This window comes from Sus scrofa, unplaced genomic scaffold (genome assembly GCF_000003025.6).
Source record: "Sus scrofa isolate TJ Tabasco breed Duroc unplaced genomic scaffold, Sscrofa11.1 Contig2553, whole genome shotgun sequence".
Classification (NCBI taxonomy): Eukaryota; Metazoa; Chordata; class Mammalia; order Artiodactyla; family Suidae; genus Sus; species Sus scrofa.
In genome coordinates this window covers 18053-39171 of record NW_018085123.1, presented here as the reverse complement: position 1 = coordinate 39171, position 21119 = coordinate 18053, and the positions used below count along the sequence as shown (strand labels likewise).

Below are 21119 nucleotides of genomic sequence, written 5' to 3'. Positions count from 1 at the left end.
GGCTTTTGAATTTGGGGATGCAGATATAAAGCTGAGTTACTATAAAACCATAGCTCATAAGGAATTACATGTGTATGTATATTTATTTATACCTTTTTAGATCATAAACTACTGCTATTTTACTTTATCATATCATTGCTTTCTGTGGCAATAGTTAGAACAATCAGCTCTTCAAACAGAACTTGAGAAGGAAAAGCAAGCCCTCAAGAATGCCCTCGGAAAAGCCCAGCTCTCAGAAGAAAAGGAGCAAGAAAATAGTGAGCTCCGCACCCAACTTAAACAGCTGCAGGTAGAGACTTGTTGGTTCCAAATACATTCTTACATGGGACATCTTTATTAGTCACACTTTACAACCTGCTCTTACATGTAGTAAGCAACTTGAATTATTAGAAAAAAAGGAATTCTGTTCCTTTGCAAGCCCATCTTTTTAAGATTATTAATATGCATATCCTTTGTGTTGTTACAGTGGTGCTAAGAGATGGGGGCAGCGTTGATAGTAAGCAGAGAACACTATGTGAACTCATGGGTGACATTTCCCCTAGAAGCGGATTTGTCACCAGACTAAGCTAAAATGATCGGATTGATGCATTCTTCTTCTAGTGAAGTGTCTTTGTAATTATCCAGAAATTTAACTAGAGTGGGTTGCAGTAGAACTTCTTAATTGTCAAGTTTTTACAGTCCCCTTCTCAGAAGGACTGTCTTAAAAATGCAGTCATTTTATGTTTGTAGGAGTTTTCTTTGGCAGACTATTTTTACAGCTATAGTCATAATAATTTGCCCAAGAAACTGCAGAAGTGGGTGGACAGGATTTTCCAGGTAATTAAGCTCTCTCAAAGAGGACAGATGTCTGAACAAACAAGTACCTGAATCAACACACAGGTCTCCAGATCTATGAGGTCAGGGGCCACATGGCTGACCGAGGTGGCAGCTGTTATACTTTACTGGAAATGGAGGGGCAGAGTTACTGTGGTTTGGGGGAAGGCTCTAAAAAGTAATGCAGAGGGGTTTGTGACAAATAAGACTAAGCTCACCCAAATTCTCTCTTCTCCTAGTGCCTTGAATATTTTTTCCTCAAAGTTTAAGGAAATCTGGTTACCTAGAATTTAACTTTTACTGCTATCATTTCAGCTTCTGGAGCAAATATCACAAAAGATATACACGTTTTCCATTCTCGTGTGAGTTGTGTATGTGTGTTGGGTATTCATTTGATTATTATTAACTTTTACCATGGAAATTTTCAAATAATAATAAACACAAATAAAATAGCCTCATGCCCTTTTGTTTATGCAGCTTAAACAACTATCAGCATTCTGCCATTCTTGTTTTGGTTAGTCCACTTTTTTTTTTTTTTTTTTTGCTGGACTATTTTAAAGAAAATCTCATACATCTTTATTTCAACCATAAGTACTTCAGTTTATCGCTTAAAGAAAAGGACTATAATATATTCTTCAGGGGCCTTCTCTCCAAAGTAGAAACTGAGATCGGCTTTCCAGAATGCTGGTCAATGCTGTGAAACTTCGTCCTTTGGTTACTTGGCCTACTAACCTCCTGACATGGAGTAGAGTACAAGTTAAACTCACTCTGCATTTGTCCTTGTCAGAAATCATTTAGTTGCAGTGAACCAAAACCTACTTAACACTAGCTCAAGGAAGGAGACAGACAGCTTGCTAGTGACCACAGCTGCTCTCTGAGTCTTTCAGGGCATACATAGCTCTCATTTCTCCTTCTGTGTCTCTCTGGGCCTTGATTTGACCCAGCATCAATCCCAGCCCTGAGCTGACATAACTTTACAGGTCTGGGTCTCATATAGGCTTCCTCTACTGGATCTTGGTTCTCATTTCCAAGAGAGTGAGAACTTGTTTCCTGGCTAGTCAGTGGGTTGGCTGCCCTTGGGTCAGATCACTGGGGCCAGGATTAGATAGTAGAGCAGAAATGGGTGCCTCAGGTCAAAGGGCAGGGACAGGTTACAGATAAGAGATTCCAGATGGGACAGGCGCATTCATTGCAATGCTAAATTTAAGTTAACAGTGTTTGAAAAGGAGGGGAGGAGGAGTCAGAGATTAATGAACCTGACAAGGATCCATGAGGATTCCATGAGGATTTGAGCAGACCTGGCTCAAATCCTGCGTTGCTGTGGCTGTGGTGTAGGCCAGCAGCTGTAGCTTGGACCCCTCAGCTTGGAAACTTACATATGCCATGGGTGCAGCCCAAAAAAGCAAAAAAAAAAAAGGAAAGAAAAGAAAACCACACACACTCACAATTTTATACTGAGTTTGAAGAAAATTAATACTGAGGTAAAACAGGTATTCAGGGGAATACAATCAGTAGTTAGAATGTAGAACTATTTTTTTCTGTACAATTTAGGGAAATTTTAGCAGTCTCTTTATTTGAAAGAGGCATTGTCTGAATTTAATTCTGGAGTCTAGATATGTTCATTAGTTTATTAGTAGTGAAAATATGTTGTCATATAACAAATATTCCCACAGAATACTAGAAGCTATTAGAAAGGCTTCAGTATTAGATATTCCATTTTTCAGTTGATTGGCAAATAGAGCTGAGTATTGGGGGAAGGTATTATTTTTTTTTTTTAAACTTTGACTTATGTACATTCTCAAGCATATACAAAAATGAATACTAGAATGAATCCTCATGTATATTCACCGATGTTCAACAGTTATCAACACGTGGCCTATCTTATTTCATCTGTAACTCATGGCCAGTCTTATTTCATCTATAATACCCTCTACACCTCACCTCTCACACCTGTTCACACACTGAGTTATTTTGAAGTAAATCCAAAACATCTGATTTTATCTGTAAATATTATACTATTGTATGTATCTCTTAAAAATCAGAGCTTTAAGAAAGAAGCATAAATACAGATGCCATTGTCACACCTTAAAATTATAATAACTTTCTAATATCATCAAATACCTTAAGTATACAAATTTTTCACATTATCTCATAAGTTTTCTACAGGTATTTTGTTGGAATCAGAATCCAGATAAGGTGCACACATTGCCTTTGGTTGACTTCATTCTTAAGTCTCGTAAAATCTCTAGGTTTGCTTTTTTTTTTTTCCTTCTGTTACATATTAAAGAAAACCAGGTCTTTATCCTGTAGAGTTTCCTAGTCTAGATTTTTCTGGTTTCATCCCTATGACATTGATTAGCATGTTCTTCTGTCACATATGGAGGCTTATTTAGATTTGAGTTACTTTTTGACAAGAGGACATTCCTACGTAGTGTACATAGGTACTTCTTTTTGCATCACATCAGGAGACATCATAATGCTGTTTGTGTCTTTTGTGACTTTGGACTTGATCGATAGATTCAGATATTGTCAGCACTAGTGAAAAGGGTTTTTTAAAAAATTGGTAAAGGGAGTTGGATAGAGCTATCATATGATAAATAATACAGGCTGTCTTTGTGTATGTGGTATATTTTTAATTTTATTTTGGTAACTTTTACCCTTCTCTATTTTACTCTCCTTGATAGAATGACAATAACCTATTAAAACAGCAACTTAAAGATTTCCAGAACCACCTTAACCATGTAGTCGATGGCTTGATTCGTCCAGAAGAAGTGGCAGCTCGTGTGGATGAGCTAAGAAGAAAACTGAAGTCAGGAGCAGGGGAAATGAGGTAATGGAATATCGAGACCTCCATGTATAGAGTGGGCCAAGTTGTTAATGTGAGGTCCAATGATGAAATCACCTTCCCAACTACTGTAAATGGAGGATTTCTTTTGTAAGAATTCCCCTTACCATGTTACTGTTGTTGAGACACAGATTTCTTAAATTGTCTGTCAGTGATTTTTTTAATATTTTTAATCTTTTATACTTTTTAGTATTATTTAATTCAAAAAACATAAAGGTTTTAAGAGTAGCTCTTGAGGAGTTCCTATTGTGGCTCAGTGGGTTAAGAACCCAACTAGTATCCATGAGGATTCAGGTTCGATCCCTGGCCTCACTCACTGGTTTAAGGATCTGGTGTTGCCACAAGCTGCAGTGTAGATCACAGATGTGGCCCAGATCTGGTGTTGCTGTGGCTGTGGCATAGGCTTCAAGTGCAGTTCTGATTTGACCCAGAGCCTGGGAACCTCCATATTCCTTAGGTGCAGCCTGAAAAAAAAAAAGAGTAACTCTTGAAAGCTTATTGCATGTGATCAAGAAGTAGAGCCACATTATGCATTTTAAATAGAAAACAAATACCAAAAGAAAACTGAGTCTAATTTGAATGTATGAAATAAACATGTATTCTTTGAACACACATTGTTAGCCTGATAGGAGCCTGTGCTTTCATAGCGGCAACAGTCATTTGATAAATAGTGATTTGCACTCAGAAAATGCTAAGTAATTTGCTGTGGACTGACACCAGTCCCATTCCACACCACTCTTCTTACTCCTGCATGAAGGTTACCAGCATGTTTGCATCCAGCATCAAGAATAAACTGTCGTAGGAGGGACTGGGAATTTGAGGTTAATAGATGCAAACTGTTGCCTTTGGAATGGATAAGCAATGGGACCCTGCTGTATAGCACTGGGAACTATGTCTGGTCACTTGTGATGGAGCATGATAATGTGAGAAAACGAGAATGTATACATGTATGTGTGACTGGGTCACCTTGCTGTGCAGTAGAAAATTGACAGAACACTGTAAGTCAGCTATAATGGAAAAAATAAAAATAATTATAAAAAAAATTTTTTTAAATGAACTGTCATATTTATACCATCTTTTTTTCCCCCCTTATCAGAATCCATAGTCCTTCAGATATCTTAGGGAAAAGTCTTGCTGATTTGCAGAAACAATTCAGTGAAATCCTTGCACACTCCCAGTGGGAAAGAGAGGAAGCTCAAGTGAGAGAGCGAAAACTCCAAGAAGAAATGGCTCTGCATCAAGAGAAACTGGCAAACGGACAAGAAGAGTTCAGGCAGGCCTGTGAGAGAGCCCTTGAAGCAAGAGTAAGAGAAGGGCGAAAGGCAGCTGGAGGGAAGTGTTGCAAAAATATCCATATTTTTCAGTAAATTACAATGCTTCCTTTCTCATGTACATACAGTGCAATTGTTGGTGTTGTCACTCCTGACATGTCAAACTAGTTGTGACTAGAATTCAGCCCTGAGTTATGGTTACTGATGTTAAAGTCAGGCTTCTTTGGGACAGTGTTTCCCTTGATTTGGAAGCAAGTGTGAGGTATTTCTTAACATGCAGGTAAATAATACCACATTGCTAGGGTGTCAGAACCTGAGTTTTCGATATAATTATTTTAATGATAAGGCAAAAATTAAAATGGATCCTAGAGAGCAGTTGTGATAAAACCATCCCCAGTAATTCATTAGTACTTTTCATTATACTCTTTAGTAAAATGAAATATAATTCTCTGGAAGGTTTTTATTTTGCCCAAAACATATTTTGCTTAAAAATCATCTTTGAAACTTGATTTCCTCACAGATGAATTTTGACAAGAGGCAACATGAAGCAAGGATTCACCAGTTAGAGAGTGAAATTCACTATTTACAAGAAAATCTAAAAAGTATGGAGGAAATCCAAGGCCTTACAGATCTCCAGCTTCAGGAAGCTGATGAAGAGAAGGAGAGAATTCTGGCCCAACTCCAGGAGTTAGAGAAAAAGGTGGGCAAGACCTGGAAAGAGGCATGAGTCCTTGCTGCCTTGGTCCTGCTCCCAGCAGTTGAGCAGCTGAGAGGAATGTGCTCACAGTCACCTCTGGCTGCATTGCTGGCCTAGGGGTGGACCTGACCTGGAGAAATCTGGATGCATGTCATCGAATCAAGGGCCTGGGGCAGGGGTGCCACGATGGATGGAAACGAGAAGTGGGATGGAAGGAGGGCTTAAGAGTTGGTTAGGTGGTGGTATTTAAATGCTATTGGGATGAATTTGCCCCCTTCAGAACTCCTTGTAACATCTGTCAGAAATTACTTTTAGATTCCTCACTTTTCTTTCTACTGCCTTGGCCTCTCTGAATTTCTCCAACCCACCTCAGCCGTTTGTTCCCATTGTCACACCCCAGGCCTTGTTAAATTGAGAACTTGCACTCAGCATCTCCAAAGTCACAAACTGAAACATCCCACTCTGATCATGACCTCTTACCCTGTCAGCACCTTCGCGCTGACAGTTTTTCAACCTTATCGATAATTCCAATGCATTAGCCCCACTTTTTCTGTCAGGCTTTCCTGTCTTTACTTTCTTCCTTGTCCAACTTAAATTCCCTTGTCTCCCACTATGGCCATTTTTTGCAAATATCCTCAAAGACCTTGCCCTTTTCTCTTTCTATGACAAAACTGCAGCTCTCCGCTTTCTTTGGGCCTATCCCCATGGCTGAAGAAAAAAAATCACCCACCCAAGTGGGCAGCATTACCCTTTTCCCTGGTAAACTCACTCCCATGCTGCACACTGTTTTATACTATCTCACTCCTCACACCTACCCTTTCCTGGCCTCAGTAAATGACAAGCTTCATACTTCATAGAACCTACCAAGTCCCAAGGCTTATTGAATCTGCCTCCAGAGTTTATCTGGAATATTTGAACTTTTTCCTTCTCCAGTGCCACCACCCTCACCTAGCCATCGTCTCACTGCTGGACAACTGCTGTGACCACCCAGCATCTCCCACTTTCACTCATGACCCTGCTCCACAGCGCAGCCACCGTGCTCTTCCAGAAACATGAATGGGCTCTTGTCAGTCCCTCCTTATCCCCTCTCTCCAGCAGCTTCTTTTGTTTTTAGGATAAAGCCCATGAGGTCTTGCATGATTTGTCTCTGTTTAACTCCCCCCCCCCTTTTTTTAACCACTGCTGCTTCTTTCAGTTCCTGAAAATTTCCAAGTTCTCCCTTCCTTCCTGGCCATTCCTCCTCCTGGACCAAGTCATTCCACTTTCTTCTCTCTGATGGCTCTCTCCCCACCAATCTGATTCTCTCCTGCAAGCTTCTCCCAAGTGCCTTGCTCTGTCCCTAGATAGCAGTAGTCACAATTTTAATTATGCATTTGTCTAATTATGTATTTGTTTAATTATGCATTTGTCTAATTATGTATTTGTTTAATATGTATCTCATAAGCTCTTTGAGGGCAGCAGCTAAGTCCATTTTGTTTACCGCCATATGCCCAGTGTCTGACTCAGGGATCATAACGGGCTGGTCCATCACTTGGTGATGGTACCAAGAATTGTTTTTCCAACAAATGAATGGATTCATGATCATAAAGATTCTTAACTAAGTATAATGATTTCATTCTAAGTTTATCATCCAATTTTGAGATGTTTTAATGTATTTATTCATTCAGGAGCACCTGCCATGTATCAGGTATTGTTCTAGGTGTGGGATATATGGCAGTGAACAGAGTCCTGACCCTCATGGAGCTTATATCTTAATTCATTGCTGCCAAATGGTTCATCTCTTTAATGTTTCTTTTATTTTAGAAGAAACTTGAAGATGCCAGATCTCAGGCACAGTTTCTTGGTTTAGATAAAGAACTGAAGAAACTAAAGAAAGCTGTGGCTGCCTCTGATAAGGTAGCCACAGCTGAGCTGACCATTGCCAAAGACCAGCTTAAGTCCCTTCACGGAACCGTTATGAAGATTAACCAGGAGCGAGCAGAGGTGAGTCCCCATGTACAGAACAAGTTTCTGACAGGACTGTTCCTATCAAAAAAACATAGCCACTTTTATTATTGATCTCTTGCTACAGACCACCATATAGTGGTTCAGACTTGAAGATTGTATTTCCCGAATCACAACCCTGTCATGGGTCCTATACTGTATTGAGTCCTGAAGGAACCATCAAATGGAACATACTATCCCTACCTCAGAGTATAGGGATCTGCTTAGAAAGGTAGCTCTCAACCTGAACTTCAAGGCTTGCCATCTTATCCTTTTGATCCTCAACTTTTTCATCTTGTGCAGTCAGATGACACTATGTTATCATGGGTTACTATGACTCCTGGCTGAGATAAATCTGTTACAGTCTTTATAGGATGCAAATGCTAATGGGATTAAGACAGTAGATCCTAGGAGGGAAAAAATCTAACCATGGGAGTCCAGAGAGATACTAGTCACGGAATATTATAGAATGGAATTAAAAATTAGCCCTCACCCTTTCTGATGCAGCATGCTACTCACTTGGTCCCCACGAAGAGTGGAGTGGGGTGCCAAATGACAGGAACATCACAGATAAGGTGGGACTTGGCACCATGTGTGCATGGGGTAGCCAGGCAGGCAGTCTGATGAAAGCAGAGGAATCAGTCTGAGAAGAAGAAAGAAATGAAGAAAATAGCCTGCAATAGCAGTGGTGCCTTTCTCACACCTCCGGCCCCATAGGAGCTGCAGGAAACAGAGAGGTTCAGCAGAAAGGCAGCACAAGCGGCCAGAGATCTGACCCGAGCAGAAGCGGAGATTGAACTCCTGCAGAATCTTCTCAGGGATAAAGAAGAGCAGGTCAGTGCTGGTACCACCCCTGAGACCTCCTCCTTAGTGGTTCCTAAACTGCTGAGTTGCTATAGGCGACATCTCAAAGAATTTTGAAGGACAGTCAGTAGTCGATCAGTACTTGATCCTCTACTGTGTACCAGGCATAGAACAGTTTAAATTCGAGGAGTAATGCAGTTCCTCATCAGTAAAGCCTAAGTAAAAAATCACCAAATTATAGTCACCTTGCAAGGATAAGTGCAACTGGGAAAGGATATTCATTGGCAACGTGGTGTATGTGATTTTTTAATAGTTTCGAATTGAGATGGAGAAAGTAGATGCAGGCACCAGAGGCACAAACTCACAGGTGCTAGAAATTGAAAAACTGAATGAGACCATGGAAAGACAAAGGACAGAGATTGCGAGGCTGCGGAATTTATTAGACCTCACCGGGGCTGGTAAAGTATTGCCCGTCGATTTTGGTAGTGGTTTTGTAGTTGTTCTAAAATCAAATCATCTTTTTTTTTTTTTTTTTTGCCTTTAGCAAATCTATTTAACTGTTACAGATCAGTTCCATGCTTGATATACAAAGCTGTGATAATTAGCTTAATAAAGCAAAGAACTTTTTAAAATTATGTAAGTACAGTAGTATTCAGAGACTTGGTTATAGAGAGAGATTTACTTTTATATTTTCTTTCTTTCTTTTTTTTTTTAAAGCCATGCCTAAGGCATATGGAAGTTCCCAGGCTAGGGGTTGAATCGGAGCTGCAGCTCCCAGCCTACACCACAGCCACGGCAATGCAAGATCTGAGCCACACCTGCAACCTACACCGCAGCTCAAGGCAACGCTGGATCCTTAACCCACTGAACAAGGCGAAGGATCAAACCTGCATCCTCATGGAGACTAGTTGGGTTCTTAACCCCCTGAGCCACAATGGGAACTCCTACTTTTGTATTTTCAAAAGAAATTACATTTACAAATCTGTTTCTCTCCCTGGCTCACTTTATAAGTGAACAGCAGTATGATGTCTGTCCTCTTTAAGCATTAGCTAAAGCTTATTTCCAAAGGACAGGCTGAATGGCAGCTTTGAGGAACTGATAAAAGTCACTGAATCTCAGGAATCACTTTTGTATTTTGAGAGAAAGGAAATAGATGATTTCATACCTGGCTTCCTAGAATGGCTTTCCTTTACAGATAACAAAGGAGGCTTTGAAAATGTTTTGGAAGAAATTACTGAACTTCGACGTGAAGTTTCTTATCAGAATGATTACATCAGCAGCATGGCAGATCCTTTCAAAAGACGAGGTTATTGGTACTTTATGCCACCACCGCCATCATCAAAAGTAGGTCTCTGGTGCTGGGAATGTACACTAAACAAAGTGTGACAACGTTCCTTTCCCCAAATCTGTGATCAGGTGTCAAGAACAACATATCTAGGCCCAGCCATGCATTAAGACTCTTAAGTGTATTCAGTGTGATATGGAAATAGAACATTCCCAAGGAATCTGGTAGTTGCCCCTTCCTGCTCAGGTGGAATGTTGTGGGGGCCCAGAATGCGTATTCTGAAGGGAATAAAGTGACCTGAGCCCAGAGAGCCTTTTGGGAATGGCTGTAAAATTATACGGGGCTTAGAGAAAAATAGGCACCTGGATTTAATTTCATTTTGTTAGCCATTCATTCATGCTGACTGAGGTCTAGGTCAAGTGCTGGCTTTAGTGGGTTATAGCCCCTGCTCTCAAAGAGCTCACAGCTATTGGGGAACACAGGCACACCAATGTAGTTACAAAACAGTGATGTACATGTGACACAGACTAGGCCTGTGTGCTCTAGTTGCAGAGAAGTGTTAAGGAGTCATCTCATGGGGATGTTTAGGAAAGAGAGTTTCACAGCGGGGCTGTGAAGTCAGCACTTAGCAACCCTCAAGGGATAGGCTTTCAGGAGGAAGAGAACAGTTTGGGAGGAAGAGGAGGATTGGTTTAGCCAAAGCAAGTAGCCTTGTGGGGCTAGAGGGTTGGGTGGGAACAGTGAAAGGTGAAGCTGGAAAAGTAGAGTGGGGTCATGCTTTTTTAAGAAAAAGGATGGTGGGGGGGGGGCCTCAAAATCCCTCGCCCTCAATTATATGTAGGCCTTGGGAAACTGCAGTGGTGTGACCTATGGTCAGAGCTGTAGTTTAGGAAGAATAATCGGGCAGAGACCTAGAATAGGTGAGCTCTGCGTGGGGCTATTTGAATGCATTCAGGTGAAGGGTGGCCAACACCCATGCAGGTCACATGGCCATGTAATTGCATCTCATTTCTGCCAGTGAGAAATGAGAACTTTGATACATGAAAAGAAACCAGATCTTTCTCAGCTTTGCTCCATCTCAGCTTTTCTCCAGACATTTCCCCACAATTGGCCATTTTATTTGTAAGAGATAGTATGCTCTGCTGTCATTTATTTTAGGTTTCCAGCCACAGTTCCCAGGCCACCAAGGACTCTGGTGTCGGCCTAAAGTATGCAGCCTCAACTCCTCTTAGAAAACCTCAGCAGGATGGGAAGGAAGGCAGTGCACCTCCCCCTGCTTCAGGATACTGGGTTTATTCTCCCATCAGGAGTGGATTACATAAATCATTTTCAAATAGAGGTAAGTTAAATCATATAAAGGAAGTGGCATTTCTCTTGCCTGTTTAGTGACCTTTTATTGATTCCCTGAAATCCACAAGACACAGTCCAAACTCCTTAGCTTTCTCTACAAGATCCTCTGTGATCTGGTCTCTGCCAGTGACCTCTTGTCTCTGTTGTCCTCAGTCTCTCACAGGTCAGCTGCACCCAACTGCATGCTATGTTTCTCACACTTCCATGTTTTAAATCCTCTGTTTGGAATGTCTGTCTTCTTCCTTTTTCTCCCAAACCTATTCCTTCAAAAAGACCCAGGTCCTCAAACAGCACTCTTTTCGTGGAGTGTTCCTTCTCCCTGTCTTACCCAAGCCAACTGAGCAGTGGCTTCACCTGCACTCCTGGAATGTGGCAGCTTAGGTCCTTGTAACATGGCATTAATTAGTTCATCTGAAATGAAGTAGTGTAGATCTGTCTCCCAGAGCTCCAGGGGGAAAAGTCAGACCTGGGGTGAATCCTAACTCTTTTACTAAGTACCTGTATCATCTTAGGCAAATTATTTGGCTGCTCTAAGACTGTTAATCTATAAAATGGGGATATTACCTTCTGAGAATTTTTTCCTTCAGGAGCTTTTTGTTGAGTGCCTGCTGTGTGCTAGGTCCTCTGTCATCAGTGATAAACAAACCTAGTTCCTACTTATAGGGGAGATAAGTAAGTGAACCAGCACCTGAGAGAGGCTGTGTCACAGTGCTGGTAGAGCTGAGAGCTCTGGGATCTCATGGCACCTCTCTATTGGTCTTTGATGTGGCATGAAGCAGGCACCCAAATGGTTGCTGAATAAATGGATGAATGAAGACAGAAAAAAAACAAACCCACAGATAGGAAAAACTCAAGTTCAGGTGCTGAAAAGAATTTGAATCCCTGTTTTCACCTGCTTTTCAAAACTGCTTTTAACCTTTTCCACAGAATTTTATTTTCACACCTCAGGTATCTAGGTCTGAATGCTGCTATTCTCTGTTAAACTCATTTACCTAATTGCCATGGGGTAAAACACTCTTCTGTTTATTTGTTTCAAGATGCAGACAGTGGAGGAGATAGCCAGGAGGAAAGCGAGCTGGATGACCAAGAGGACCAGCCATTTGTGCCTCCTCCTGGATACCTGATCTACACCGTGTTCCCCGATGGTTCTCCTGTACCCCAGGGCACGGCCCTGTATGCACCACCTCCTCCCCTGCCCAACAGCACCCGACCTCTCACCCCTGGCACTGTTGTTTATGGCCCGCCTCCTGCTGGGGTACCCATTGTATATGGGCCTCCCCCCCCCAACTTCTCCGTCCCTCTCATCCCAGTGGGCGTGCTGCATTGCAACGTTCCAGAACACCACAATTTAGTAAGTGGAAAGACGTAAGCCCCCCTATCCACACTGCTTCCACGGGAGGCTGAATAAGGTTGTATGCTTAATGAGTTGACCTTCTTAGGAATGGATTCTCTTCCAAAGATATGTTTGTAAGGCTGATGTTTAGAACTGAGCAAGCATTCTCTTATTAAAATACTGTTCTAAGCTTAGGAGTTCCCATCATGGCTCAGCGGAAATGAATCTGACTACTATCCATGAGGACACAGGTTTGCTCCCTGGCCTCGCTCACATTGCTGTGAGCTGTGGTGTAGGTCGAAGATGAGGCTTGGATCTGGCGTTGCTGTGGCTGGGGCATAGGCCAGCGGCTACAGCTCCGATTGGACCTCTGGCCTGGGAACCTCCATATGCCACAGGTGTGGCCCTAAATAGACCAAAAAAAATACTGTTCTTGGAGTTTTGTGGTGCGGTGTGTTAAGGATCTGTCATTTCACTACAGTGGCTTGGGTTGCTGCTGTGGCACAGATTTGATCCCTGGCCTAGGAACTTCTACATGCCTTGGGCATGGCCAAAAAAAAGAAATGCAGTTCGGGACAAGAATTAAGGTACCAGGCCAGTTTATAAACCCAGTTTAACCATTTTATAACAAAAATGCTTTCAGTCCAGAAATTAGCCATTTTTTAACAGCTTGTTGTATATTTTTCTGTTGACAAGTACTGTATTAATATGTATATATAGATATATTCACATGCTAGTGCCTATATTTGTACGCTTACAGAGATGCATATTTGTGCATACCCACATACACACGTATATATGCTTGTGTATAAACCTGTGTATGAGCAGCATATAGTAAGGTTTTGGTGGGGTTTATCTTTGGGTGCTGAGATTAGTTATTATTCTTTTCATAGTTTTTGTCTCATGCACATGATTTTGTATTCTGTTTTTCCCACTTATTGTTACAAATATTTCCCCATGGTTTTGCAAGTGTTTTTAAGCAGTATTTTAATGACTGCATAACACATTTCTTTATGTGTAGGCAATGTTCATTTAACTGTATGTAAATTTTTACTGTATTTTGTACTTTTCCCCTAGGCTAAATTCCAAGAAATGATTACTTTCTTATCACTAGTTTATGTTTATAACTTTTTGGTTCTAAAGAAACAAAATGCATTACAAGTGGCTCCTTCATATTCAAGACACCTGGAGCTCTTTATTTTTTGCTTTCCTCTCAAGAGGTTGAGAGGAAGATAAAGGACTAGTACATGTGGGCGCCAAGCCACCAGCCCCCTTTTAACAGGCTAGTTTCAGAGGGACTGTGGATATTCACATGGTTAAAAATGGTAGTTACTCACATTATCTTGCAGTTTTTCAGTGCACACTCCATTTATAGCAGTTCTGTTGGTTCAGCATCTAATAATCTCCTGAACAGGTTCTTTTCCCCTCCACCAGTACCCGGCTGTTTCTGTGGTTTCCCCGGTGAGCCTTTGTACCTCCCTACATTTTTGCACATTATTTCTTCAGCTTAGTTATTTCTCATTTTGTTTTTTCTTCAAAACGCAGACAAAACACCTCCTCCTAGGCTGCTTTCTCAGCCTGCTCCCCTCCTATGTGCCCAGAGGAGAGACCTCTATATATGTCTCTGCCAGATGCTGAACTCTAGAGCCAGAGATTATCCATAAGGTGCTTGGTGAATGTTTATCAACCATAGCTGGACTGATGGAAGAGGTAGCTTTATTGGCCCACTGGTTTAATTTTGGCATGTGGAGAAATTGGCTTGACTTAATTTTTCTTTTCATACTGAAGTCTGAGAAACTACTGCCATTTTCAGGTCATAGATAACATTTTAATCACCGTTGATTTCAGTTTGGGGAGGAAAGAGGGGAAACATCATATGATATTTCAGTACTGCATTTTTTTTCTTTGTGCAGGAGAATGAAGTTTCTAGATTGGAGGAAATAATGCAGCATTTAAAATCAAAGAAACGGGAACGGTGGATGAGAGCATCCAAGCGGCAGTCTGAGAAAGAAATAGAAGAATTACATCACAATATCGATGATCTTTTGCAAGAGAAGAAAGACTTAGAGCATGAAGTAGAAGAATTACATAGAACCATTCAGAAACATCAACAGCGAAAGTATTTGTTAGCCATTTTATTTTTATAATTCAGATGAATATGATATTAGTTCATTTAGATAATTCAGTGTTGTCCAATAGAACTTTCTGTGATCTTGGGAATGTTTTAGATCTGTACTATCCAACACAGTAAACTTTAGCCACATGTGGCTATTGAGTACTTGAAATATGGCTAGTGGAAATTAAGTAAGGGACAGAATTTAATTTAAATTTTTTTTTTTCCATTTTTGGCTGCCCCTCAGCATATAGAGTTCCCGGGCCGGGGATCAGATCCAAGCTGCAGTCACGACCTAAGCTGCAGCTGTGAAAATATCAGATCCCCAACCCACTGTGCTGAGCCAGGGATTGAACCTGCAATCTAACACTCCCAAGATGCCACTGATCCTATTGTGCCACAGCGGGAACTCCTAATTTAAATCAATTTAATAGCCACCTGGTGATTACCATATTGGACAGTGCAAGTCTAAATTCTCTTGGCCAATAATCCAAATCAGCTCTTCGTATAGTCCCTCTTGGAGAATGGCACAACCACCACGCCTCCCCAGTGACCCTGGCTGAAAATATGCCAGGCATATTCCTTCCTTTCCCTCCCTCCCCCAGGGGTCCAGCTGGTCTCCAAGTCCTGCTGACTCTGTGCACAGAGAGCCATACTGGTCCCCTTCTTTCATCTCCACTGCCCTGGCCTTTAACATCCTCATGTGGTAGCTTCCACGCTGGCCTTCCAGGTGTAGTCTCTCTCTCCTTCCTACCCTCACCATGGCTACAGACCTGATGTGCATTCTCCCACGTGACTCTCATTCCTGTCAGAATATATGCTGCCCTCCAAGATCTGAATCCTGCCTCTCTCTTTTTAATCCTTCTCTCCCACACAGAGTTCATTCTGGCTCTACAGTGTACGTTGCTGTGGTTTCCACAAGTACCAGGTTTTCTCTTGCCTCCCCACCTTTGCACACACTGCTTTGAGATGGCTCCCCACCCTGCCCCTGCCTAGCTCCATTGTGTCTTTCCAGAGGTAGGTCAGGGATCCCTCTCACACAAAAGCTTCCTCATCTCAGGCTCCCACAGTTTGGAGTTGGCAACGCCATGCATAGTGCTATTCACACCATGTTGTAAGATACCCAGGGAGACAGTAGCTGGGTCTCCCTCTCTGTGCCTCAGCATCTGGCATAGGGTCTGTTAGCTAACATACTATCTGCCACATGGGTCATTTAGGTAGACCGCCGTCCTCTGTGGTAGACCATAAATTATGACAGTTGCCCAGTTTTTGTTCTCTAAGCCAGACTGGCTGAGGTACCAGGGTTGGAGGGAGACCTGTGGAGCTCATAGAGGTGAGTGAAATAGGGTCTCTGCCTTCTAGGAGCAAACACAAGAATGACTAATAGACCTGGCAGAAAAAAGCAGGGGCCATACCGAGGAAAGATTGGCACTAGATGTTTGAGGGTTTAGGAGATGGTTATATCATTTTTATACTATATGGAAGGGGGGGGTTGAAGTTTTTTGAGGGGGACGGTAAGGCAATCAGATAACCATTTTTATTTATTTATTTGTTTGTTTGTTTACTCAGTCTTTTTGGGCTGCACCAGCATTGTCTTGACCAAGTGCTGACGAAAACAAAACAAGACAAAACTTTATATTTAAAAGGACAAAACAAACACGTCATACATTATACAGAACTTACTGTCAACAGTATGCCATGTTGGGAGTTTCCATCGTGGCTCAATGGTTAATGAACCCGACTAGCATCCATGAGGACTCGGGTTCCATCCCTGACCTTGCAGTGGGTTAAGGATCCAGAGTTGCTCAGGGTGTGGTGTAGGTCGCAGACATGGCTCAGATCCCATATGCTGTGGGATCGAACTTGCATTGATGGATACTAGTTGGGTTTGATCCCTGACCTTGCTCAGTGGGTTAAGGATCCGGCGTTGGCGTGAGCTGTGGTGTAGATTGAAGATGTGGCATGGATCCCAGGTTGCTGTGGCTGTGGTGTAGGCCACAGCTCTAATTAGACCCCTGGCCTGGGAACCTCCATATGCCATGGTTGCAGCCCTAAAAAGACAAAAAACAAAACAAACAAACAAAACAGTATGCCATGTTGAATAAAAAGGTAAACATAGGCCTTGAACATAACCAGATGTAGCTGTATATCCCATCCCTTCTCATGTAAATTAGAATATCATTGTGCATCTTTTTATCAGTTAGGCTACAAGTATCTATAATGTCACATTTAAAATCTATCGGTCTGTTTTTTTAGAGACTTCATTGATGGAAATGTTGACAGTCTTATGAATGAACTAGAAATAGAAAAGTCACTCAAACACCATGAAGACATTGTAGATGAAATTGAGTGCATCGAGAAGACGCTCCTGAAACGTCGAGCAGAGCTCAGGGAGGCTGACCGACTGCTGGCGGAGGCTGAGAGTGAACTTTCATGCACAACGGAGAAAGTATGTGCTATCGGCTTTGGGGTGAAGCAGCTTACTCTTGTCAGCAGGAAGAGTTAGAAAGAAAACATGTAAGAGCACCTTCATCCAAGCTAGACAGGCTGCGCTCTGCTAGTTAAGGATCTGTGAGGATTGGGGCAAGTCTCTTAAGTCCCTGAGCTTTGCTTTCATCTATAAATTCAGGCTCAGAAAATCTAGGTTCCATATGAATCAAATGAACTAGCATATTTGGAGCTCCTGAATGTCATTTAGTTCTTAACATACCCCTCCTCTTTATCCTGTGTGTAGCTTTTTAAAGGTTTTTGGACTGTGGTATTTGTGTTTATTAAGTAGACCCATCTTGTATTCTTATAAAACAACAATGGACCTTATAAGACTCTTAGTCTTACTGTGTCCTTCAAGTTGATAAAGATATAAAATCATGTGCTTTTTGATCTGAAATAGTATTCTTGAGACTAAACACAGAGGAAGTTAGGGAGGAAAAGGAGCTGCTATTATTGAGGCCCTCTATGGCCACACCTTTACTGTTTTGTAAATGCCACTTCAACCCTGTAAGATAATTGTTAGCTGAGTTCACAGATGTAGCTCAGAGAGGCTGGTCTGACCCAGGGTCACACAGCTACAATTCTGCCTCACCGAGAGCTTATTTAATTAGATGAGAATTCTGGGATAAAAAGCCCCATGTCCACATGCAGCACCTCAGGAACTATTATTTTTATATTGTCATTTCGACATGGATCAGTTTAAATGAATAGAAATCCATTACCCAGGAACTGAAATGAAGAATTTATTAAAGAAATTCTGTGAGTAATGGGGTTTTTTTTGTTGTTGTTTTTGTCTTTTTGCCATTTCTTGGGCCGCTCCCTCGGCATATGGAGGTTCCCAGGCTAGGGGTCAAATCGGAGCTGTAGCCACTGGCCTACGCCAGAGCCACAGCAACGTGGGATCCGAGCCGCGTCTGTGACCTATACCGCAGCTCATGGCAACGCTGGATCGTTAACCCACTGAGCAAGGGCAGGGATCGAACCCGCAACCTCATGGTTCCTAGTCGGATTCGTTAACCACTGCGCCACGACGGGAACTCCGAGTAATGGTTTTAATAAGAGAAAGTGTCTTCATCTCTTTTCAGGTGATCAGTTCCCTCTTTTGTCACATGTTAGGTTACTGTGAGAGCAAATAAGTGTGAGCAGGACCAGAGACGAACATATCACTGATGTATAAAAGAAAATTGCTGAAGCCAGGAGTTCCTGTTGTGGTGCAGCGGAAACTAATCCAACTAGGAACCATAAGGTTGTGGGTTCAATCCCTGGCCTTGCTCAGTGGCTTACAGATCCGGTGTTGCTGTGAGCTGTGATGTAGATCATAGACACGGCTTGGATCTGGCTTTGCTGTGGCTGTGGCTTAGGCCAGCAGCTATAGTTCTGATTCGACCCCTAGCCTAGGAATCTCCATATGCTGCAGGAGCAGCCCTAAAAAGACAAAAAGACAAAAACTGCTGAGGCCAATAGTAAGCAGAGATAGTAAGTGAACCAAGGCTAGTAAACTCTTCTCCCTTCATCCTCCTGAAATGACTCAGGGAGGCACCTTGCTAAGGAGGAAGAGAGAAGGAAAACATGCTGCATTTTGTAAGGACTGTGCTACATGTGTTAAAACCTGGCATAGAAGGAGAAAAAAAACTGCTTAGAAATGAGGCTGTTTTTTTGAGTGTGTAGTGAGTTTTGTCCAGTGCTTTTCTGATGAATATGGTAGAAGCCAGCTATCCAAAGTGGAAAGAAGTGTGGTGAAATATCTAGCTCCTTGGGAGCTGGCCAAACCCTCTTGCATCCACTCGGGGTATTTACTAGACGAGTTTCACAGACAAATACCTCTGACTTGAGTGCAATTGCAACACTGAGTGTTTTGGCTGAAAGTGAGTCACTGCTCAACCAAGTGCAAACCGTACTCTATTTTTGGACCTCTTATGACATTGTTTTAAGTCTCTTGTTTTAGACTGAAAAAGAAACCAATTTGATAAAAAAAAAAAAAAAAGATGTTTTTGCCAAATCTTGTATAAGATTTTGAAATGCTTCAAAAGTATTTGTGATTCTCAGCCATAATTAAATCATTCTTAGATTGATGGTATTTTGTTTGACAAGATAATATATAAAGGAAGAATCTCTATGGAGGGAATATTGGTAGAACTACTTCACTACCTTTTTTTTTTTTTTTTTTTTTTTTCATCTTTTTGGGGCTGCACCCATGGCATATGGAGGTTCCCAGGCTAAGGGTCTAATCGGAGCTGTAGCCGCCGGCCTACGCCAGAGCCACAGCAACTCGGGATCCAAGCTGCATCTGTGACCTACACCACAGCTCACGGCAACGCCGGATCCTTAACCCACTGATCAAGGCCGGGGACTGAACCCACATCCTCATGGATACTAATTGGATTCAGTTTCTACTGAGCAACAACAGGAACTGCCTTCATTGCCTCTTAATTGGATAGTTATTTTGCTTCTTTGCTTGCTTGTTTTTTCATTTTTTTATCTTTTTTAATTCTTTTTCCCTTTGGTTTACTTTTCTTTTGGAGGAGGAAAGATATTTTTTAATTGAAAAAAATTACATATAATAATATTTTAACATTTGGAATGGATAAGCAATGAGATCCTGCAGCATACAGGGAACTATAATCACTTGTGGGACATGATGGAGGATAATGTGAAAAAAAAGAATGTATATAAATATATAACTGGGTCATTTTGCTGTGCAGCAGAAATTGACAGAACACTATGTATAGCAACTATAATTAAAAAATTAAAAAATAATAGATTTTAAAAGACCATCTACCATTTCACCACACTCAAATGACTTTTTACACTGCCTTTCTGTCTTTGTTGACAAGATACAGTTTTATATAGTTGCTCTTACAATTAAGTTTGTACCATTAAAAATTTTTTTTTCAACCAACGTTTTATCATTAAGGTTCTTCCATGTTGCTACATTGTCATCTCATTTTAAAGGCTACACAGTATTCCATTGTGTTGATGCATTGTCACTTAGCAGACCTATTATTTGTCAAGTTTTATATTATTTCAGTAACAGTGAGCATTTTTGTGTAGTAGTTCTTCTGAATTCTTTTCTGAGGATTGGAGAGCCAAAGTGAATGTGCATTTTTTTTTCAGTCTTTCTGTATTTTATTTGTTTATTTATTTTTGGCCACACACAAGGCATGTGGAAATTTCTGGGCCAGGGATTGAACCTGCGCCACAGTTGCCGCTTGTGCCAGAGCTGCAGCAATGCTGAATCATTAACCCCCTGCGCCACATGGGAATTTCCCAATCTTTCTCTTTTGTTGTCTTATTTTCCAAAAGAGTTGTATCAGTTTACATTACCAATAGCCATGAGAGAATATTGTAACTGAATTGCTTTTTTTTTTTTTTTTTTTTTTGTCTTTTTAGGGCCATACCTCTGTTATATGGAAGTTCCCAGGCTAGGGGTCGAATCAGAGCTACAGTTGCCGGCCTCCACCACAGCCACAGCAATGCCAGATCTGAGCTGTGTCTGTGACCTCCACAACAGCTCGCAGCAACGCTGGATCCTTTAACCCACTGATCGGGGTCAGGGATCAAACCTGCATCCTCAGGGAGACTAGTCAGGTTCGGTACCACTGAGCCACAACGGAAACTCCATAACTGAATTGCTTTTAATGACAGTTTCTTTTCTAGACAAAAAATGCTGTTGAAAAGTTCACTGATGCCAAGAGAAATTTACTGCAAACTGAGAAAGATGCTGAGGAATTAGAGAGGAGAGCACAGGAAACTGCTGTTAATCTTGTCAAAGCTGATCAGCAGCTCAGGTGGGTGGGCTTCCTCAGCCACTGATATAGTCAATGTAATGAATGAGAAGTTTGATTCTAAGAGGGTGATAATTGCTTTATGATAAGTAATACACATTAAGTCTAGGGAGTCTGGGGGAAATAAAGTGATGTGTTTTAGATTGCTCCAGGCTGACACCAAGGATTTGGAGCAGCACAAAATCGAGCAGGAAGAAATCTTGAAGGAGATAAACAAAGTTGTTGCGGCAAAAGATTCAGACTTCCAGTGTCTAAACAAGAAGAAGGAAAAGCTGACAGAAGAGTAAGTATGGCCTCTGTAGGGCTTCAGGGGGCTTGTGCTGGAAGATGGCTCTTGGGGCTCTGTCTCC

The 21119-nt window shown here is 41.6% G+C and overlaps 1 protein-coding gene across 1 annotated transcript in view; it reads left to right on the top strand.

Annotated features, from left to right (window-relative positions):
• The window catches only part of LOC102166678 (centriolin-like), an 82411-nt gene that overhangs the window by 43474 nt on the left and 17818 nt on the right, over window positions 1-21119 (top strand). The window contains 14 exon segments of the mRNA XM_021081915.1: window positions 155-289; window positions 3498-3643; window positions 4755-4962; window positions 5450-5629; window positions 7430-7609; window positions 8327-8443; window positions 8727-8871; window positions 9609-9757; window positions 10857-11037; window positions 12086-12399; window positions 14295-14500; window positions 16751-16943; window positions 20642-20772; window positions 20912-21052. Of these exon segments, the coding sequence (XP_020937574.1) occupies window positions 155-289; window positions 3498-3643; window positions 4755-4962; window positions 5450-5629; window positions 7430-7609; window positions 8327-8443; window positions 8727-8871; window positions 9609-9757; window positions 10857-11037; window positions 12086-12399; window positions 14295-14500; window positions 16751-16943; window positions 20642-20772; window positions 20912-21052 (2426 nt within the window).